The sequence below is a fragment of the Nicotiana tomentosiformis genome, chromosome 4, assembly GCF_000390325.3.
Source record: "Nicotiana tomentosiformis chromosome 4, ASM39032v3, whole genome shotgun sequence".
Classification (NCBI taxonomy): domain Eukaryota; kingdom Viridiplantae; phylum Streptophyta; class Magnoliopsida; order Solanales; family Solanaceae; genus Nicotiana; species Nicotiana tomentosiformis.
In genome coordinates this window covers 57,369,902-57,392,675 of record NC_090815.1, presented here as the reverse complement: position 1 = coordinate 57,392,675, position 22,774 = coordinate 57,369,902, and the positions used below count along the sequence as shown (strand labels likewise).

Here is a 22,774-nt window from a genome sequence, read left to right as displayed (position 1 = left end):
GCTCCATAGACATAGTGTGGGTTGTGTATGTTTTGGGAAATTTAAAACTAAAAATGTTGTAATTGTATCATCTATCCCACTTTAACTATGATTGTACAATGTACTGTTTTGAACATTTGTTAAGGACGTAACTAATAGAAATGAAATGGTGTTGTTCGCATGACTTCTTACTGACTAATTAATGAAATGCATTCGTCTCTTTATTTGTGGGTGAGTTGGGTAGACGGCACTGTGCAGTCTTGCTCGACCGGGGTAACTCTGTTGAGCACCGGTCGCGCTCCCTGAGGTTGGGGCATGACAAACTTGGCATCAGAGCCTAAGGTTTTAAAGTGTCCTAGGACATCTCGGAGCCGTGTCTAGTAGAGTCCTTCTTATCGGTGTGTTGTCGACCACATCTATAATTAGGAGTCTACTTGGGCATTTAGGAATAATACCCTTCTTTGATGATCTAGATCGTACGATAAAGCTGAGTGTAAGATTGTTCCTCCTTTAACTCGTGCATTGCTCTAATTTTCAGTATATGGCGCCTAGGAAGAAAGCAAGTACTGGCCAAGGAGCCAATGCCACCCAGGAGTGGCAGTTGACCCTTTACTTGATGATGCGGGTGAACACCCGAGGGGTGAGAATATTCCCCCAACTACTACGTTGCCTGATTCAACTACACCTGGTCAGATCGCACCAGTTCCTACACCTACTGAGGGTGCAACGATCCCTCCAATTGATAATCTAATTCCACCTCCAGTCCCAGCTTCCAGTCCCGGTGTATCCGATGGGGATCTTAGGGGAGCCATACAGATGTTATCTCAAATAGTGGTCTCCCAGGCCCAGAGATAAGATATTGCACCCATTTCTTCTAGTCAACCAGGGGATTCCACTAGTTCGAGGGTGAGCAGATTTCTCAGTTGGACCTTCCAGTGTTCACAGGTACTGATCCTGAGAAGGACCCCCTAGATTTTATTAATGAGATACACACGACCCTCCGAGTTATGCATGCTACTGAGACAGGGGGAGCAGAGTTGGCCTTCTAACGCCTGAAAGGGGTGGCCTATTCTTGGTTTGAAATATGGGAGGACTCCCGTGAGGAGGGAAGCCCTCTGGCGAGATGGAATGAGTTTGCCGATGCTTTTATTGATCATTTCTTGCCTGCCGAGGCTAAGGCAGTCCGTACCGCCGAGTTTGAGAACCTAAAACAGGGTACCATGAGTGTGTGGGAGTATCATATGAGATTCGCGCGCCTGTCCAAATATGCCATCTACTTGTTGCCTACTATGGTGGCTAGAGTGTGCCAGTTTATGCAGGGCCTTAGCCCCTTGGTTATTAATGAGGCCGTTACAACTGCCTTGAATTCTGATATGAACTATGGTAAGATAGTGGCATTTGCTCAAGCCACTGAGATCTGCAAGCTGAAGAATAGAATGGAGCGAGAGAATAGCAACAAGGCCCAGTCAGCGGGCAACTTTAGTGGTACTGCTATTGGTGGTAGGACAGCTTTCAGGGGAGGGTCATCAGGACCGTCCAAGTCTTTTTCTTAGTCTTCAGTCAGTGCACCGCCATCGGGGCCCAGTCAGCAGCAAGGGAACAGTTTTAGGCCCAGCCAGGGCAACAGGGGATCCTACCAGTAGGGTCGGTCTGGTGGGAGATTTCAGTAGCAGCGGAGGCCCCCATGCCCTAGGTGCGGGAAGATGCTATGGGTGTGGTATTAGGGGCCACATTCAGAGGGATTGCCGTTCGTCTCACCAGAGTATGGGCAGAGGTACAACACAACCAGCCAGTTCTGCATCTACTACATCCGCAACACCTCCTCCAGCTCGAGGTGCCCCAGCACCCACAGGGCGTGGTGCAGTTAGGGGTGGCACACAGAGTTCGGGAGGACCCAACCGTTTCTATACTATGAGGGGTCGCCAGAGTTCAGAGGCTTCTCCAGATGTTGTCACAGGTATATTGACTGTTCAATCTCATGATGTGTATGCTCTTATTGATCCCAGCTCCACCTTGTCCTATGTCACTCCCTATGTTGCTATGGAATTTGGGATAGAACCGGAATAGCTTCATGAGTCGTTCTCTGTATCTACTCTGGTTGGTGAGTCTATTATGGATGTGCGGGTTTATAGGGATTGTGTTGTCACCGTGCGTGGTCGAGACACCATGGCCGACCTCATCGAATTGGGGATGGTCGATTTTGATGTAATAATGGGGATGGATTGGCTTTATTCATGTTTCGCTAAGCTTCACTGTCGAACCAGAACCGTTAGGTTTGAATTTCCAACCGAGTCAGTGATTGAATGGAAGAGGGATAATGTGGTGCCGAAGGGTAGGTTTATTTCTTACCTTAAGGCCATAAAGATGATTAACAAGGGGTGTATCTACCATTTGGTCCGGGTTACGGACACCGACGTTGAGGCACCTACACTTGAGTCCGTGCCTGTTGTGATTGAATTTTCGGAGGTCTTTCTGGACGAGCTCCTTGGGATCCTTCTAGACAGGGAGATTGATTTTGGGCTTGATGTGATGCCAGGCACGTAGCCTATATCTATTCCACCCTATAGAATGGCACCAGCAGAATTGAAGGAGCTAAAGGAATAATTGAAAGATTTGTTAGAGAAGGGTTTCATCCGGCCGAGTGTGTCGCCTTGGGGCGCACCATTTCTATTTGTAAGAAAGAAGGATGGGTCGCTAAGAATGTGTATTGACTATCGGCGGCTCAACAAGGTTACAATAAAAAATAAGTACCCACTGCCAAGGATATATGACTTTTTTGATCAATTGCAGGGTGCTAAATACTTCTCCAAGATCGATTTAAGATCCGGGTATCACCAATTGCAGATCAAGGAACAGGATATTCCGAAAACAGCTTTCAGGACCCGGTATGGGAACTTTGAATTTCTGGTAATATCTTTCGGGCTAACAAATGCCCCCGCAACTTTCATGGATCTTATGAATCGGGTCTTTAAACCTTTCCTCGACTCCTTCATGATTGTGTTTATTGATGATATTCTTGTTTATTCACGAAGTCCGGAGGACCATGCCGATCATCTCAGGATAGTTTTGCAGACTCTGTATCAGCACCAATTATATGCAAAGTTTTTGAAATGTGAATTTTGGCTTGAATCTGTTACGTTCTTGGGTCATGTTGTCTTTAGAGAATTGAGGTTGACCCCTAGAAAATTTCAGCCGTGAAGAATTGGCCTAGACCAACCACTCCAACAGAGATTCGTAGTTTCTTGGGCTTAGCTGGATATTACATAAAGTTTGTGGAGGGGTTCTCTACTCTTGCCTCTCCGTTGACTAAATTGACGCAGAAGACGGTTAAATTCCAATGGTCAGATGCTTGTGAAAGGAGCTTCCAAGAGTTGAAATCAAGATTAACTATGACACTGGTGTTGACTCTACCAGAGGGTACAAATGGATTTGTGGTAGATTGCGATGCTTCAAGGATCGGACTTGGGTGCGTATTAATGCAACATGGAAAGGTGATAGCGTATGCTTCTAGGCAACTTAAGAATCATTAAATGAACTATCCAACACACGACTTAAAGCTTGCGACGGTGGTATTTGCATTGAGGATTTGGCGTCATTATTTGTATGGGGTACATGTGGATATATTCACGGACCATAAAAGCCTTCAATATATTTTCAAACAGAAGAAATTGAATCTGAGGCGGAGAATGGCCTGAGTTACTCAAGGATTATGACATTGACATCCTATATCATCCGGGGAAGGCTAATGTTGTAGCGGATGCTCTTAGCCGGAAATCTATGGGTAGTTTGGCTCACTTGGAGGCATATCAAAGGCCGTTGGCCAAGGAGGTTCATCGGTTGGCTAGTTTGGGAGTTCGTCTTGCGGACTCTAGCGAGGGAGGGGTGATTGTGCAAAATAGGGCTGAATCGTATCTTGTGGTGGAAGTCAAGGAGAAGCAATTCAACGATCCATTGTTGGTACAATTGAAGGAGGGGATTCAAGAAAATAAGACCATGGCCTTTTCTCTTGGCATGGATGATGGCACACTAAAGTACCAAGGGCGACTATGTGTTCCAAATGTGGATGATCTCCGGGAAAGAATCATGACCGAGGCTCACACTGCTAGGTATTCCGTGCACCCAAGCTCTACAAAGATGTATCATTATCTTAGGAAAGTCTATTGGTGGAACGATATGAAGAAGAATGTAGTGGACTATGTGGCGAGTTGTCCAAATTGTCAGCAAGTAAAGGCCAAACACCAAATTCCCCGTGGGTTGGCCCAGAACATAGAAATTTCAATGTGGAAGTGTGAAATTTTCATGCCTCGAACTCGGGGAGCGCGACCGGCGCTCAACCGAGTGAACCCGGCCGAGCCAGCCTATTAGATTCCTTCTACCCAAACTCATCCTTGAATAAAGAGAATACATATTTTTTTTAATTAGACAATAAGGTAATCATGTCTACAATACCAATTCATTTCCAATAGTTTCATCATTTTAAAGTCTCAACTTTCACAAACGTTTTTCATAGTCTGTAGTGGAACAAGCAATCCAAGCACAACATAACTAGTTTGACTTTCCCAGCACCAATATACAACCCACACCATATCTACGGAGCCTCTAATAGATACAGAAGAGTATTATGATAATGCCGGCAATAAGGCCCCGGCTATACCTCAAACACAATACACAAGGAACCCAAAATAAAGTGGGGCTCACCAAGTCTGCTGGGAAGAGGGTGTACCACTATCACTGATCAGTGTCTCCTGCTGTGGAACCACCTACATCCATTAAAGATCCAGCACTCCCGGCAAAAAGGGACGTTAGTACATGTGGAATAGTATTAGTATAAATGACAAAACACCCACTCTATAGAACAATTAATAATACAAGTAAGAACAATCATAATATCAGTGGAAGCCTCAAACAACATCAAACCTCAAATTAGGATCAAGACAATGTTCAAATAAATTTTCATATCTTAAGTTGGGAGGTCTTTAGTACCAATATGCCACCGTTCACGATACCAATATTCACAATACCAATACCACCGTACTTTTAGCACGGAGTCCGATCACGACCCTATCGGCTTAGGCCATCTCATTTTGAGACATCAACCAAAATCATAATTTTCAGCACAATCACCACCATGTGTGCGGCATGGTGTCCGATCTCGACCCGATCGGCTAGGTCGTCTCATTCGAGACATCAACCTTTTTATACCAATCATCTCATTTCATACTTATTTTCCATCTTTTTATTTCATTGGCACTAGTGGCAACAATTATTAAAAAATTTTTTTTTGGCACGTCGGCCGTTTCATCATCATCATGCACAACCCATACTTTGAACATATTCTCAATTGATAAAATAACATGATAAAAGCATTTTGGGATACATATTGAACATATATATTTCAACACAAGCTTATTCGGAATAGCCACTTTCATAACGAACAATTCGGGACTTACATAAATTACATGAATACCGTGGGATTCAATTCTAGGAGAGGAGTTTAGCCAACATACCTCAAATTCGCCCCTTAATGATACTACAATGATCCACTACACTAAAATTCATCTCAACTTTCAAAATTCTAACAACTCCAAAATAATCAATAGATATGAAAGCGAATAATTAAAGAAGTAATAATCTAACTATGGCATGGGAAACATAGTCATGGAAACAACATAATATAATAAAACAATTTCCATCCACATCCTTTAACCCAATAACAACGTATATATACTCGTCACCTTACATATATGTCGTCCCCACACATAATTCACATAGAAAATAGACCAAATCAATGCTCAACCGTGGCTTTTCCTTTAGAATTAGCCTCCAAACAAATCAAATCAAGCAAAATATAGTTCAAATAATTCAAAATAGGCTTTAGAAACTATCCACGAGTGAAAAAGACTCAATCTTTGATGAATTGGGAAAAACTCATCAAAAGTCAAACCCCTGGCCCGCTTCGTCAAACCCGAGATTTAGACCAAAACCCAATTACTCATTCACCTCGAGCCCGATTATGTATTTTATTTCGAAATCCGACCTCAATTCGAGGTCTAAATCTCAATTTCTCATAATCCCCAATTTCTACCTAAATCCCAAATTTCTACCATGAAAAACCCTAGATTAAAGGTTTAAATCAATAGGTGTTTATGGAAATGTAACAAAACAAGTTAAAACTTATTAACCAAAGAAGTTGGGATGAAAAACCTCTTCAAAATCGCCTCTAGGCCGAGCTCTAACTTGAAAATGGTTCAAATCCCGACTTTTAGATGTTTTAATACCTGGGCGTCCGGTGTTCTACGCGTTCGTGAAGCACCTGACGCGTTCGCGAAGAACAGCGGCCAGAAGGCTTACACATTTGCAAAGGCTTACTCCCCCTTTCCCGTCGCGTTCGCGAGCCAAGACCCGCGTTCGTGAAGAGTATCAAACTGACCCCCCAGATCCCACAACTCTTTGCGTTCGCGAAGTGTAAGCCCCCCACTACTTCGCGTTCGCGATGATCAAATCTGCCCCAGCCTAATTTCCGCTTTGCGATCGCAAAGCACAAAGCACCAGACATCAAAAACCCAGCAACTCCTTAAGTTCGAATTGGTCTGTAGCCTATCCAAAACTCACCCGAGCCCCTCGGGCTCTAAACCAAACATGCACACAAGTGTAATAATATCATACGAATTCGCTCACTTGATCAAAACACTAAAATAACACATAGAACTTCTAAAATAACAACCGAATGTCCGAATCCTATCAAATCAACTTTGATTTGTACCAAATTTTGTAGACAAGTTTCAAATAGCAAAATGGACCTATACCATGTCTCAAAATCAAAATCTAAACCCGATAGCCATAAAGTCAACCTACGGTCAAACCTAAAAAATTTATAAACTTTCAAATTTCTATCTTTCGGCAAAATAAGTCAAATCAACCTAGGGACCTCCGAATACAATTTTGGGCATACCCCCAAGTCCAAAATCACAATACAGATCTAGTGAAATCTTCAAAACACCAATCCAGGGTCGTTTACACAATGTGTTGACCGTAGTCAACTCAAGTTATTTTTAAAGCCAAGAATCATATTTTCTTCAAATGTTTACGTAAAAACTTTCCGTAAAAAGACAAGGACTGCGCACGCAAATTGAAAAACATCAAATAGAACTAATAGAGGTTTCAAAACAGAGAAATAAGGGCTAGTACTCAAAACAACCTATCGAGTCGTCACATTGGTAAACTTAGTTTTGTGGGTTTCTTAGCCATCTTATCGACCATTGTTGGTCTGTATTGTCGAATTTTTGATAATTTTATTTGAGTTTACAATCGATCAGTAATTAACAATTTAATTTTTTTTTTCTGTTTAGCGACCGAAGTCGGTCGATTTTCTGCGATTAAACTAGGCAGAAAATGCCTGTTTTGGTATCTACAGCACCTGCCAAAAGGAAAAATATGTACAACAACCAGTTACCCCCAATGTTTCACCCAAACACACCATTAAATCATCTCGAACAAATATCCAACCGAATATTCCATCTAAAAAAAAATCAACCAATCAAAATAGTAACAAAGAACTATAAACATTAAAAATAGTTCATACTAATTCAAACTACTAAAACAAGTTCTAAGTATTTAACAATTCAATTAAACGAGTTTAAATTTTTTCAAAGTACTGTATAAAAGGTATGTTGTACTTCATCCCCACTACTTGATGAACTTTCATCTTGAAGACAATGAGAGCGATCATGTGGAGGACGGATGGAACAATCACGTGGAGGTCGGGCCTCTACCATGGCTCACGAGATCGAGGCAATGGAAAAGTTCCGGTAGCTAGGAGAGATCTAATTTGAGCTTGCATACCAAGAAATTGTGCATCTCTAAGCCTATCTCTTTACTTGGCCACTTCAAGCTCGGAAGTAAGCCTTTCTACCCTCTGCTCCATAGTCGAAAGGGTCTCCCTATCAAGTGCTTCGTCCTGTGAGGAAGTCCTTATTCTCTTCATTCCACACTTGTAGCGATGAGATGATTTCTCAGGAAGCCCGTATACCTTCCCTTTTTTGGACCGCCAACAACCTGCAACCACATTCTTTTAGCATCCTCGTCCGAAGGTTGTGTTGGCTTGCCAGAATCACCTGTTGGCTGACTACAAATGAACTCCTCCACGGTACTTTTATAGTGACCCTACATTATTTTAAATTAAATTAGTATATGAGAAATCTTGTAAATGTAAATTATAACGCTTAAGGAAATTGGAATCTTACATATGTAGTCTCTACCCGATCCTCGACCCACTTATCTGCATCCGCTTTGTTCTTCTTCTTTAAAATATGAGTCTCCCTGAATAGCTCATCTTGATGCAGTGGACCCATACGTTTTTTCTTGCATACAAATTAATTTGTTAAATGTATACGGTCGAAATCGGGCATACCCAATTTTGCTGGCAGAGGAGTTGCCCCGAGGGTAACCACATAATAGATTGGGCTCGAGCTCGAAGATAGAACATCAAGTCCTGAGATCGAAGTGTTCATTGAGATCGAGGCCAGCCATAATCAAGATCAAGCATGACTGACGTCGAGTTAGGTGTAATAACGGAATAGCAAGATATCAGTAACCGGTCGAAGATCACAGTGAAAATCCCGGAACAGATCAAATCAAAGCGGTTATTAGTGCCAATCATGGGATCTACTTATGTTATTAGAGTTGTACCTTATTTAGGATTTCTCTAATATATAAAGAGGGATCCCATTCACTTGTAAAAAAAAGAATCATTATTCACTGATAAGAATATACATATACGCTGTTTTCTTTGTTCATCACTGTTCATCGTTGGTTGTTCCATCCTCTATTGTTCTTATTAACTAACCTTGAGACTATCTCGAATTGAGGCCGAGGCATTGTTTGCAGACCGGTTTGATTTATTTTATTGTCCAATTTATTTATTTAATTCATTGTTTATCAATCAATTGGTACTGGGTTAAATCATATATCCTTAAAACCACAATATAAGTTTAATTGTTACTCAATTTTTAGGGTAAACATTAAATAAATAGAATTGATATATTTATAAAAGTAAAAACATAATTATTTAAGGAATTGTCATTCGTCTTCTTATTGTCCCAATGCTGATAGCACCCCCAGTGTGCATGGAGCCTCCCTTCTCAGATGAGCGAGCTTTCTTTCCTTGTTCGCTCTTCTTTAAGAATTCCTCAGCCTGCCATTGCTTTACCAAATCATCCCATAAATGTTGTAGACACCAGCCATGCCTCTTGTTATTCTTTCTACCGTCCGAAAAATGATCGGCCAATCTCTTGCGGGCTTTATACTGAAAATTTCTAGCCACCGCCTTGCTATAGAGGTCTTCTCATACACACTTACTCTGCATATCAAAAGTTAAATAATAGATGAAAACATGATAAATATAAATCTTAAAACTGTTTAAAAGAACATTTATATCTTAAACTGATTGAAAATTTGCTACTTCAGCGAATATGAAAAATCACTCTAAGTCGCATAGGGGCCATCATAAAGTTTGGAAATGGCATTGGTGATTCATAGTATGCTTTCCTGGTTTGAACCTACAATATAACAATAAAACACATAAATATATTAGTTAAAATATTATAAAACAATAAACGAATATGTAATAAATAAATCTTACCCATTCCCCTAAGGGACTATGATGATCTTACCATAACGATCATAATGCACTACCTCTGGATCATCATCCTCAGTATGTTTATTAGGCATGCATAGACGGTGTAGAGGGGAACTCAAAGCTACGGTCTCGTAGGCGAAGTCCAGAAATGGAAGGAGTAAATGATGAAGACAGCTCCGATCCCTATGACTGCAACATACATGGCTGTGATCTATGTGGTTGTGATATAGATGGCTGTATCTGTGGCTGTGATAATGGATGGCTGCGATCCACGGGGCTACAATACATATGGCTATGATCCAAGTGGATGTGAGGCAGTTGGACTATATGAAAGATGTATAGTCCTATGGACCTGTGATGGAAGACCCGGTGTCTGCATGAAAGTATAAGCTGGGTTCTTCTGTGGCAGCTCAGTATAGCCATGTGGTGGAGGAAAAGACATATGCATCGAAGGATGAATCTATGAAGTAGAGAGTAGTACTATCCACAGAATCTACCCTCCTTGCCTTCCTAGGCTTTTCTCGACCCCGAGAACTATCCAGATCATCGTTACCTTGACCCTAGCCTTCCATATGAATAATATAATATATATTTAGAATAAAAAAATAAGTAACTAGTTATAACACAAGCGATCTTTAAAAAACCAACTTGTTAATCCTCCTCGACGTATTCTTTCTTGTCTGAGAATTCTTCTTCCTCACTTGGTTCAATTTCATCAGCTGATTCTTCGTTCTCATTTTCTATAGTTGTTACTTCATTTATATAAACTTCTTCTAATATGCGTTTAGGATGTTCCAAGTAAATTTCTAACTGATCGTCCACCATTTGGTGAACACATGAGATATCATTTTGATATGCAACATCTAGCACATTCTCGATTTCCACCCTACCCACAAGCTTAGTTTTGATTATCACCCACCAATCAGACTTACTCCTCCACAATGGATAAAGGGCATAATCCACTTGCCTAACGTTATGTGTAATTATGAAAGGATCATAGCGATCATACTCCCTCGTATGATAACCTCAATTATGTTGTATTGCTGGTGTACTTTTGTACCTGTTGTTGGAGTTGAGTCAAACCACTTGCATCTAAAGAGTATCAATTTATTGTATGGCCTGCCTGTATATTCTAGTTGTAGTATTTCTTTGACCACATTATAATAATTAATACCTCCAGCTTGGTTGCCATCACCAAATTTAACCCATACCCCATTGTAATTGCTTTTTTTATTCGTAGAACAATCCTCCATATGAAACTTGTAACCATTCACGTGGTACTTAGACATTGTTGTGACCTGAAGCCTAGGTCCCCAAGATATATCTTTCAAAAATTGATTTACACCATTATTTGGATTATTTACCTACATATAGTGTTAAAAAAACTCATAAATTTGCATATATATATATATATATATATATATATATATATATATATATATATATATATATATATATATATATACGGGAACTTTATAAATACATTATAAGTTCACACTTACAAACTCTTTGAACCACGCATCAAATCTCGTATATACAACATCATGGCCAAATTGACCCACAAAGTGACTGTGACACATCGAAAAATTTTAGTAGTTGGATCAATTTAATCACTGTATATGTCACTTTTCAACACTTACTTGAGAAATGGTTTAACTTCAGGGCAATTTAGCAACACATGCATTGTAGCTGACTTGTACTATATATCACTCATGCTTCTCTTTCTAACATCTTTAGAATATCAGCCTAGTTGATTGGAGATGGATATTGGTGGATATAATGGATCATTCTCACAATTGACTTTGTACCTATTGGGCCTATTTCTAGAACATGGCACGTTACTCTCGAAATAGTAAGAACAAAAATGTGCAGTTTCCTTTGCAAGATAGACTTCGCATATAGATCTTTCAATCCTATTCCTCTGCTTAACAAATTGTTTTGCATTTTCCAATAGTCCTGCATAATGTCTTGTTAGACAAGAACATTCAAATAAAATAGAAGATTAAATCAAACTTATAATATTATCTCTCAAAGGGAAACATCCACCTGCATTGAACAGGCCCTTCAAGTCGTGCTTCGTGTACAAGGTGGATTGGAGGGTGTTCCATCACATCAAAGAAACCACATGGAAATATTTTTTCTAGCTTACTAGAAATTACAGGAATGTTCTGATCCATCCGAAGTAGGTTCCATAAATCTTGTGGAAGTAGCAAAACCTGAACATCAATGGTTACCAACCACGTGATTTCTGTAGTACTAGTCAAGTATCTACAATCAATACATAATGCTTCTTTTACAACACACACTCCTCTCAGACGATACAAGATAGTGCTAGCATTCTCTTAAACATCTGAAATCTTTCATGCTATATGGAACTCACAACTTTCCTTTCAAAACTAAACTGCAATCTTGATCATTCAATCCTGATCCTATATAGCTCACCGCATCTATAATTCTATTATGTGTAAATACAAGAACCCCGATATCAACTCTAAGTCACAAGTAGGGTGGTCCTCTTCGTAAGTACTTCATCGAACAAAAACCTTCTATAACGAACTGAGCAGTTATTTTGAGCTTTAGAACTTTGTTCAAGGGGGTTGATACCTTGAGTAGCTTCACATTATGTATTTTAGCTTGCGAGTATGGTTGGTTTTGATTTTTGTGAGGTTGGAGTTGATTTGGAATAGTAATTCTCAATTCGAAAACTTTAAATTGAAAGAGTTGACCAAGGTTTGACTTTTGAATAAACAACCTTGGAATGGTATTTTGATGGTTCCAATAGATTCGTATGGTAATTTTTGACCTAGTCGTATGTCCAAATTTAGATTTGGATATTCCTAGGCTGTTTTGGCTTGAATCGGCAAAAGTTGGAAAGTTGAAAGTTTGGAAAGTTTATAGGTTTAACAGGGATTTGACTTTGTTGATATTGGGTTCGGCTTGTGGTTTGGGAGTTAGAATAGGTCTGTCGTGTTATTTGGGACTTGTATGCAAAATTTGGGGTCATTCAAGTTGAATTGATGTGTTTTGGGAGTGGAAAGTTCATAAGTTTATTAGGCTTGAATTGAGGTGCGATTCAAGGTTTTGATGTTGTTTTGTGTGATTTAAGGCCTTGAGTAGTTCCATGTTATGTTTTGGGATTGGTTGGTACGTACGGATGGGGTCCCGGGATCCCGGGGTCCTCGGGTGTGTTTTGGATGGGTTGTAGATCTTTTCCTTGATGTTTTGCAGGTTTGGTCTGCTATTTTGCACCTGCGATGGGTCTGGCCGCTGGTGCGAGACTGCAAAAGCGGTAAGGTGGCCGCAGATGCGATGCGTAACTGTGGAGCGTAGATGCGCAGGCATAGAAGCGCATGATCTTTCACAGAAGTGGAGTTGCAGATGCGACTTGGTGTTTGCAGAAGCGACTGGTCGGGAGGATTAGTGGCTTCCACATCTGTGATGGATTTTCCGTAGATATGGTATCTTGGACCACAAATGCGGATTCGCAGAGCAGGAAATATCATACGAGGGTTTTGGTTATTCCTCATTATTTGGAATAGTGGAGCTCGAGCGATTTCTGGAGAGTTCTTCACTATAATTGAAGGGGTAAGTAATCCTTACTTTAATTTGATGTTAGATATTGATTACCCATGGATTAATTCACCTAGTTTATGTGAATTAAATGTGGAATTTGGGGTCTTTGACTATGATTTTGGAGAGTGAAAATTGGTGATTTGGCGTTCGATTTGAGGTTGGATTTAGAATGGGTGTTTGCGATTTGTGAGTTTTGATGGGTTCCGGGGTGTGGACTCGGGGTTGACCTTTTGGGCTGACATTGCATAATTGATTCAAGATCATAGCTTTATTGTTTGGGGTTTTTCCTATGGCTTTTATTGATGATATTAAGTTGTTTTGACTAGATTCGAATAGCTGAGAGGTTGATTTGTATGGGAAGGGATTTTGGAGTATTGATTCATGCACTTGGGGGTAAGTAACATATCTTTACTTGGTTTAAGGGTAATTATCCCTGTGGACTATGATAGTTGAGATGTGTTGGGGGTGACGCACGGACTAGGTGAGGGGCGTGTGTGCGTACACTGGGGTATTCATGATCTGGGTGGACTTTATGCTACTTTGAGACTTGTTTCTATCATGCCTCATTATATCCGTGTTTTCTTTCTCTACTTGTATGATTGCTTGAGTTGTTATCCATGCCAGGGATCACATCTAGGCTATGTGCTTACCTGTTGGGACATGATAGGGCCATTGTTACTATTTTGAGCTATTTGCCTTGAATGTAGTCATATTATCAGTCATAATTTTTCATCCACATGTTATATCTCGGTCACTGTACATTATTTATATGTCATATCACATGTTATTGATGCCTCTTTTACGTGATACTGTTTGGGCAGAGTTCTATGAGACGTGAGCCATTGAGACTTGAGCGGTTGTTGACTGGTGTGGGCCATAGAGTCATATTGTGATTGACTTGGATCAGTTTTCACACCGCAATGGATTGATATTTGGATCGGGTTGCACGCCGCAATGAATTGATATTTGAATTGGGTTGCACGCCACAACGAATTGATATTTGGATCGGGTTGCATGCCACAACAGTTATGTTGATCGTTGGCTTATATTCAATCAGCACTTGGGTAAGGACCCGCCCCTCCGGAGTCTGGTATTCATAGTGAGCGCAGGCACATGGTCATATATGTGCTTTGGTGAGGGGCATTTGTGCCAAGCACCTGTACTATGCTGAGTGTGGTTGTGTGTGTGATGGTGTGGGAAACCTGTGCCAGGCAATGTGAGCATGCCAAGTGTGAGTATACCTAATGGATTCACTGTGATGCTATTGACTTGACATGAATATTTGACATGTAGGTGTCGTGCCCTATTTTCTCTTGAAAGTGGGTTTCGACGTGTGACAACTCTTTTAAATGGGTATTAAAAGAGAAGAGTCGCCACCTAATGATTTTAAGGTGTGTTAGGGCACCTATTTGCAAATAACTCTATTTAACTAGTCTACGTCACCAAAGTTCGGGTAAGGGCTCAAATTACCTCAAAGAAAAAGGGTTAGGCACTCTTCGAGGTCCACAACTGTGGGTCCCGGCCGAAGTTTTACACTATGTGGGATTATCGGATTACAATTGTCCTAAGTGATCATATAAGTGAGGGAAGATAAGGAATTTAAAGGTTCTATTATGAACACGTGCAAAACAAATCGGGCAACAATTAGACTATATAATCAATACAAGTCTTTAGAGGTTACAAGGTACAACTTAATTATTCTATATTTAATGACTAAGTGTGAACAATGAACATATATAAAGGAGGAGGGGGTCCTGGGCTATGTTTTTAGCCTAAAGGATCACCCCGTGCAACATAAATTATACTTCGCAACTCTCTTAAAGTAGGGGTTTCTCATATTATTTAGCGGGCACAGACTATCATCTCCTGCTACCCGATTACTATGTTAAAGTTGTTTATCTAAAGGTGCTCTAATTCAATTCTAGGTCATGTTCTATGCGTGCACTACCTATCACGCCCCAAAACCGAGGAGCGCGACTGGTGCTCAACCGAGTGAACCCGACCGAGCAAGCATGTTAGATTTTCTTCTACCCAAACTCATCCACGAATGAAGATAATACATATTTTCATTAATTAGACAAAAACATGATCATGTCTACAATACCAATTCATTACCAATAGTTTCTTCATTTAAAGTCTCAATTTCATACACTTTTTTTCATAATCTGAAGTGGAAATAGTAATTCAAACACAACATAACAAGTTTAACTTCTCCAGCATCAATATATAACCCACACTATGTCTACGGAGCCTCTAAAAGATACAAAAGAGTACTATGATAATGCCGACAATAAGGCCCCGGCTATACCTCAAACAGAATATACAAAGTACAAAAGATTCATGACTCCGGTATGAAGTGGGGCTCACCAAGCCAGTTGGGAAGAAGGTGTACTGCTATCACTGATCAATATCTCTTGCTGTGGAACCACCTACATCCATTTAAAGATGCAGCGCCCCCGGCAAAAGGGATGTTAGTACCGTCGAATAACACTAGTATGTATAACTAAACACCCTCTCAATAGAACAAATAATAAAAACAAGAATATCATAATATTAATGAAAGCCTTAATCAACATCAAACCTCAATTTAGGATCAAGACAATGTTCAAATTAATTTCCATATCTCACATTGGGAGATTTTTAGTATGATATACCATTGTTTACAATACCATTATTCACCATACCAATACCACCGTGCTCTCAGCACGGAGTCCAATCACGACCCGATCGGCTAGTCTATCTCATTAGAGACATCAACCACAATTATTCTCAATATCAATATCACTGTCTTTAACATGGAGTCCGATCATGACCCGATCGGCTAGGCTATCCATTAGGGACATCGATCACAATCACCATTTTAATTACAATTTCCAGCACAATCACCATCATGTGTGCGGTATGGTGTCCGATCACGACCCAATTCTTGGCACGTTGGCCGTATTTAGTATTTCATGCTCACCTTTTCAATTTCAAATATCATCATCATCATCAACAACAAATACAATCCAAATCAAGGTGTGTAGTACAACTGTGAGTAATTTAGAGTCTAAGGAACATAGAGATATTTCATAAAATTTGGCATAATAGCCTTCGTTTGAACTTAACTTGAAGTCGAAACATTATTAATGCACAACCCATATTTTAACACATCCTCAATTGATAACATAACATAAATAAAGCATTTGGGATACTTGTTGAACATATATCTTTCAACCCAATCTTACTCGGAATAGCCAATTTTATAATGAACCACTCGGGACTTACATAATTTACATGAATATCGTGGGATTCAATTCTAAGAGAAGAGTTTAGCCAACATACCTCAATCGAGCTTCCTTAAACTCTAAAATATTCCGGAATTCTTAGCAACTTCAATCTATTGTAGAAATATAACAAATTGAACCAAAATTAGGAAGATGCTCATGGTTCTAGCTCATTTGAGCATTTTATCAAGCACTAGGTGTGCATTAAGGTTTCAAGGTCTTTTCATGGAGGATTCCATCATCCCACAACCCAATCTTTACCATTTTTAGCTCAACAATCTTCCTACATCCTTTGATAACACATGCATGTAAAATAAACAACTCTTATGCCTAAATATTATCTTGCTAATTGCCCACTTCTAGACAAAATTCAAAATTGAGGGTTAGAGTGTAGAATCTTACCTCTAGGATGAAGACCTAGTGAGTTTCCCTTCTTAATCTTCCAAATTTTGAGCAAAAATTGAAGAACAATTATTGAGGAACACCTTCTCACTTTAGGGCACTCTCTCTCACTCTAAAATGTCAGATTTTAGCACAAAAATGGCACAGGGCATGTATTTAACGAAGTAGGGTCGGGTTTTAAAAACCCAAAAATGGAGCTCCGGAACAAGGTCTGCGATTGCATAATCGATATGCAGACCTCATATCGGTCGCATAATTGGAGTCCAAAATCGGTAAAATTTGTCTGTGTCTGCGGTCACTATGTGGCCCGCAGACCTGTTCTGTGGTCGCATAACGAACCACAGAACAGTTCTACGGTCGCATAGTCAATCGCAGAATGGCATCCAAACTGACCATCTCCTGCCTCACTTCTGCGGCCATTATGCGGCCCGCAGAGTGATTCTGCGGTCGCATAATGGACCGAAGAAATGCATTTCGCTGCCAAAAGTTTTCCTTTACTTTCCACAATCCTCAAACACGTAAGCCTAGTCCGGCACCATGAAATATTATTTTTTTTCCTTTGCAAATATTTTACGGGGCCTTACATTCTCCCCCACTTAGGATCATTCGTCCTCGAATGAGTGTCAAAATCTGTCATTAGTATTCAATGTGCCCCATCAATTAGTTCATATACACCAGTAGTTTCAAAATTTGGCTAACTCCCTAAATTTCCAAAAATTTCGCTAGAGTTTCCCTTGTAACTAGGCCTATCCACCTGTCAGAGAGCCCCAGAAACACATCCTTAAAACATATACATAATTTAACAACGTAACATAACACAAAACAACATCAGTTGTGGCCTCACAAGCAATTATATTACCAGAACGGAACACCCTTAACATCAAATGTACAAATCCTACATAATTCATAGAAAGTATCTCTTAGCATTTTAATAAGGCACAACTCATAAGTACATGGTTATTTAAACAAATAAGGATATTTTTTCTTCATTTCTTCCCCGGCCTCCCAAGTAGCCTCTTCAATCTGTTGGTTTCGCCATAGCACTTTCACGGATGCAATTTCATTGTTTCTCAACTTTCGGACTTGCCGATCAATAATAGAAACTGGAATCTCTTCATAAGTCAATTATTCATTAACCACAATAGTCTCAACCGAAGAAATGAATGTCGGGTCTCAAACTACTTTCTTTAACAAAGACACATGAAACACCGGGTGCACTAATGACATTCTAGGTGGTAGCGCAAGATTGTACGCCACCTCACCGATCCTCTGAATGATTCTGTACGGTTCGACATACCTCGGACTCAACTTCCCTTTCTTACCGAATCGCACTAAGCCTTTCCTGGGGGAAACTTTCATGAATACCCAGTCACCTTCTTTGAACTCCAAATCCCTATGCCGAACATCCGAATAGGATTTCTAATGACTCTGAGCAGTCTTCAACTGCTCCTTAATTATTTTAACTTTTTCCATAGCCTGATGCACGAGGTCTGGCCCTATCAACTCTGCTTCCCCTATTTCGAACCACCCAATGGGAGATCTACATCTCCTACCATATAAAGCCTCGAATGGTGCCATCCGAATGCTAGCATGATAGCTATTGTTGTATGTAAATTTTATGAGTGGTAAATGATCATCCCAACTACCTTTGAAGTCTAGAACACAAGCGCGCAACATATCCTCAAGCGTCTGAATAGTCCACTCTGCCTGCCCATCAATCTGCGAGGGAAAGGCTGTACTAAGATTCACCTGAGTACCCCAACCTTGCTGAAATTTCTTCCAAAAATTAGCAGTGAATTGTGCTCCCCGATCAGAAATGATGGAAACTGGGTGCCATGCAACTTGACTATTTCTTTGATATACAACTGAGCATACTGCTCCGCTGTGTCGGTAGACTTAACCGGCAAAAAGTGTGCTGATTTCGTGAGTCGATCCACAATCACCCAAATTGAGTCAAACTTGCACGGTGTGTGCGGTAATCCTACCACAAAGTCCATATTAATCATTTCCCACTTTCACATTGGAATTTCTATGTTCTGTGCCAATCCACCAGGCCTTCGGTGTTCGGCCTTCAGTTGCTGACAATTCGGACATCTTGCTACAAAGTCCGCCACATTCCTCTTCATGTCATTCCACTAATAGACTTCCTTAAGATCATGATATATTTTCGTAGAACCTGGGTGCACGGAATACCTAGAAGTGTGAGCTTCAGTCATAATTCTTTCCCGAAGACCATCCACATTTGGAACACATAATCGCCCTTGGTACCTTAGTGTACCTTCATCCATGCAAAGAGAAAAGTCCATGGTCTTATGTTTATGAATCCCCTCTTTCAATTTCACCAACAATGGATCGTTGTATTGCTTCTCTTTGACTTCCACAACAAGCGATGATTCAGCCCTATTTTGCATAATTACCCCTCCTTCAATAGAGTCCGCAAGACGAACTCCCAAACTAGCCAATAGGTGAACTTCCTTGGCTAATGGCCTTTGATATGCCTCCAAGTGAGCCAAACTACCTATGGATTTCCGGCTAAGGGCATCTGCCACAACATTGGCCTTTCCCGGATGATATAGAATATCGATGTCGTAGTCCTTGAGTAACTCAAGCCATCTTCTCTGCCTCAGATTCAATTCCTTCTGCTTGAAAATATATTGAAGGCTCTTATGGTCCGTGAATATATCCACATGGACCCCATATAAATAACGACGCTAAATTTTCAATGCAAATACCACTGCCGTAAGTTTTAAATCATGTGTTGGATAGTTCTTTTCATGATTCTTGAATTGCCTAGAAGCATAAGCTATAATCTTGCCATGTTGCATTAATACACATCCAAGCCCGATTCTTGAAGCATCACAATATACCATAAATCCATCTATACCCTCAGGTAGAGTCAACATTAGTGCCATAGTCAATCTTGCTTTCAACTCCTGGAAACTCTTTTCACAAACATCTGACCATTGGAACTTAATTGCCTTCTGCGTCAATTTAGTCAATGGAGAGGCAAGAGCAGAAAACCCCTCCACAAACTTTCTATAATATCCAGGTAAGCCTAAGAAACTGCGAATCTCTGTTGGAGTTGTAGGCCTCGACCAATTCTTCACAGCTAAAATTTTCTGAGGATCAACCTTAATTCCCTCACTAGAGACTACATGACCAAAGAATATGATCGATGCAAGCCAAGATTTACACTTTGAAAACTTTGCATATAACTGGTGCTGCTGTAGGGTTTGCAAAACTACCCTGAGATGATCTGCATGGTCTTCTCGACTTCGTGAATATACAAGAATATCAATAATAAACAATATCACAAAAGAGTTGAGGAATGGCTTTAAAACTCGATTCATAAGATCCATGAAGGCTGCTGGGGCATTTGTTAGCCCAAAAGACATCACTAGAAACTCAAAACGCCCATACATGGTCCTAAAAGCTGTTTTCAGAATATCTCGCTCCCTTATCTTCAATTGGTGATACCCGGATCTTAAATCAATCTTGGAGAAGTACCTGGCACCTTGAAATTGATCAAACAAGTCATCTATCCTTGGCAGTGGGTACTTATTCTTGATTGTGACCTTATTAAGCTGCCGATAGTCAATACACATTCTCAGTGACCCATCTTTCTTTCTTACAAAAAAGACCGGTGCGCCCCAAGGCTACACACTTGGCCGGATAAAATCCTTTTCTAACAAATTTCTCAATTGTTCCTTTAGCTCCTTTAATTATGCTGGTACCATTCTGTAGGGTGGAATAGACATAGGATGCGTTCCTGGCATCACATCAATCGCAAAATCAATCTCCCTGTCTGGTGGGATCCCAGGGAGTTCATCCGTAAAGACACCCGAAAATTCATTCACAACAGGTACAGACTCAAGTGTAGGTGCCTCTGCATCGGTGTCCGTAACCCGGACCAAATGGTAAATATATCCCTTGTTGATCATCTTTGTGGCTTTAAGGTAGGAAATAAACCTACCCTTCAGAACTACATCATCACCCTTCCACTCAAATACTGGCTCGTTTGGAAATTCGAAGCTAACAGTTCTGGTTCGACAATCAAGCTTGGCAAAACAAGAATAAAGCCAATCCATCCCCATTATCACATCAAAATTGACTATTCTCAATTCAATAAGATCGGCCACGGTTTCCCAACCACAAACCATGACAACACAATCCCTATAGACCCGCGCGACCAAAATAGACTCACCAACCAGAGTAGATACAAAGAACAACTCAAGAAGTTGTTCTAGTTCTAGTTCTAGCCCAAATTCCATAGCAACATAAGGAGTGACATATGACAAAGTAGAACCTGGATCAATAAGAGCATACACATCATGAGATTGGACAGTCAATATACCTGTGACAACATCTGGAGAAGCCTCTAAATTTTGGCGACCCCTCATAACATAGAAACTGCCGGATCCTCCCGAACTCTGTGCTCCACCCCTAGATGCACCACGCCCTATGGGTGTTGGAGTGCTTTGAGCTGGAGGAGGTGTTGCAGATATAATAGCTGCAGAACTGGCTGGCTGTTCCATGCCCCTGCCCGCACCCTGACGGGACGAACGACAATCCCTCTGAATGTGACCCCTCAATCGGCATACATAGCATGTGGTTACCATGTAGTATATTTCAAGGTGCATCTTTCCACACCTAGTACATGGGGCCCTCCTCTGCAGCTGGAATCTACCACCATGATGACCCTACTGATAGGAGACCCTATTTTCCTGACATGGCCTGAAACGACTCCAATGCTGATGCTGACTAAGCCCTGATGGAGGTGCACTAGCCGAAGACTGAGCAAAGGAATGGGATGGTCATGAAGACCCTCCCTTGAATGTTGACTTGCCACCACCAGAAGAACCACCAAAGTTACGACCCTCCCTTGAATGTTGACTTGCCACCACCAGAAGAACCACCAAAGTTGCCCGCAGACCGGGCCTTATTACTACCCTCTCGCTCCATTTTGTTCCTCAATCTGCGGGTCTATGTGGCTTGAGCGAATGTCACCATCTTTCCATAGTTCATATCAGAATTCAAGGCTGTTGTAGCGTTCTCATTAATTACCAAGGGACTAAGTCCCTGCACAAAGCGTCGCACTCTAGCCTCCATAGGGGGCAACATGTAAATAGCATACTTAGACACGTACGCGAATCTCATATGATAATCCCACACACTCAGGATACCTTGTCTCAGGTTCTCAAACTTAGCAGCACGAGCTGCCTTAGTCTCAGCAAGCAAGAAATGATCAATGGATGCATCGGCAAACTCACCCCACCTCGTCGGAGGGCTCCCTTCTTCAGGGGACTCCTTCCATAGTTCGAACCAAGAATATGCCACCTCTTTCAGGTGGTAGGAGGCCAATTCCACTGCCTCTGTCTCAGTAGCATGCATAACATGGAGAGTCTTGTGCATCTCATCAATGAAGTCCTGGGATCTTCCTCTGGGTTAGTACCCGTGAACATTGGAGGATCCAAATGGAGAAACATGTTCACCCTGGAACTAGTATAATCCCCTGGCTGACTGGAAGAAGTGGGTGCAACATTTGATCTCTAGGCCTGGGATGCCACTATCTAAGCCAACATCTGTATAGCTCCCCTAAGATTAACATCAGAAACACCAGAATCGGAAGTTGGAACTAGAGGTGGAACTGATATATCAGTTGGAGGGACCGTTGCACCCTCAGTAGGTGTAGGGACAGGTGCGGTCTGATCAGTTGTAGTAGAGTCAGGCAGTGTAGTAACTGAAGGAATATTCTCACTCCTCGGGTGCTTACCCGCATCATCAATTATAGGGTCAACTGTCACTCCTGGGGTGACATTGGCTCTTTGGCCAGTTCTTGCCTTCTTATTAGGTGCCATGTACTGAAAGTTAAAGTACAACACGTGTTAAAGGAGGAACAATCTTACCATCAGCTTTA

At 40.9% G+C, this 22,774-nt stretch overlaps 1 protein-coding gene across 1 annotated transcript; it reads right to left on the bottom strand.

Annotated features, from left to right (window-relative positions):
• Positions 1–21,840: 21,840 nt before the first annotated feature.
• Positions 21,841–22,269, bottom strand: LOC138909735 (uncharacterized). The gene has a single exon (XM_070200947.1). The coding sequence runs from the start codon at positions 22,267–22,269 to the stop codon at positions 21,841–21,843; it is 429 nt and encodes a 142-aa protein (XP_070057048.1).
• Positions 22,270–22,774: the final 505 nt, after the last annotated feature.

Coding starts and splice junctions, on each gene's coding strand:
- LOC138909735 (XM_070200947.1), bottom strand. CDS start 22,269: ATGCACAAGACTCTCCATGTTATGCATGCTACTGAGACAGAGGCAGTG.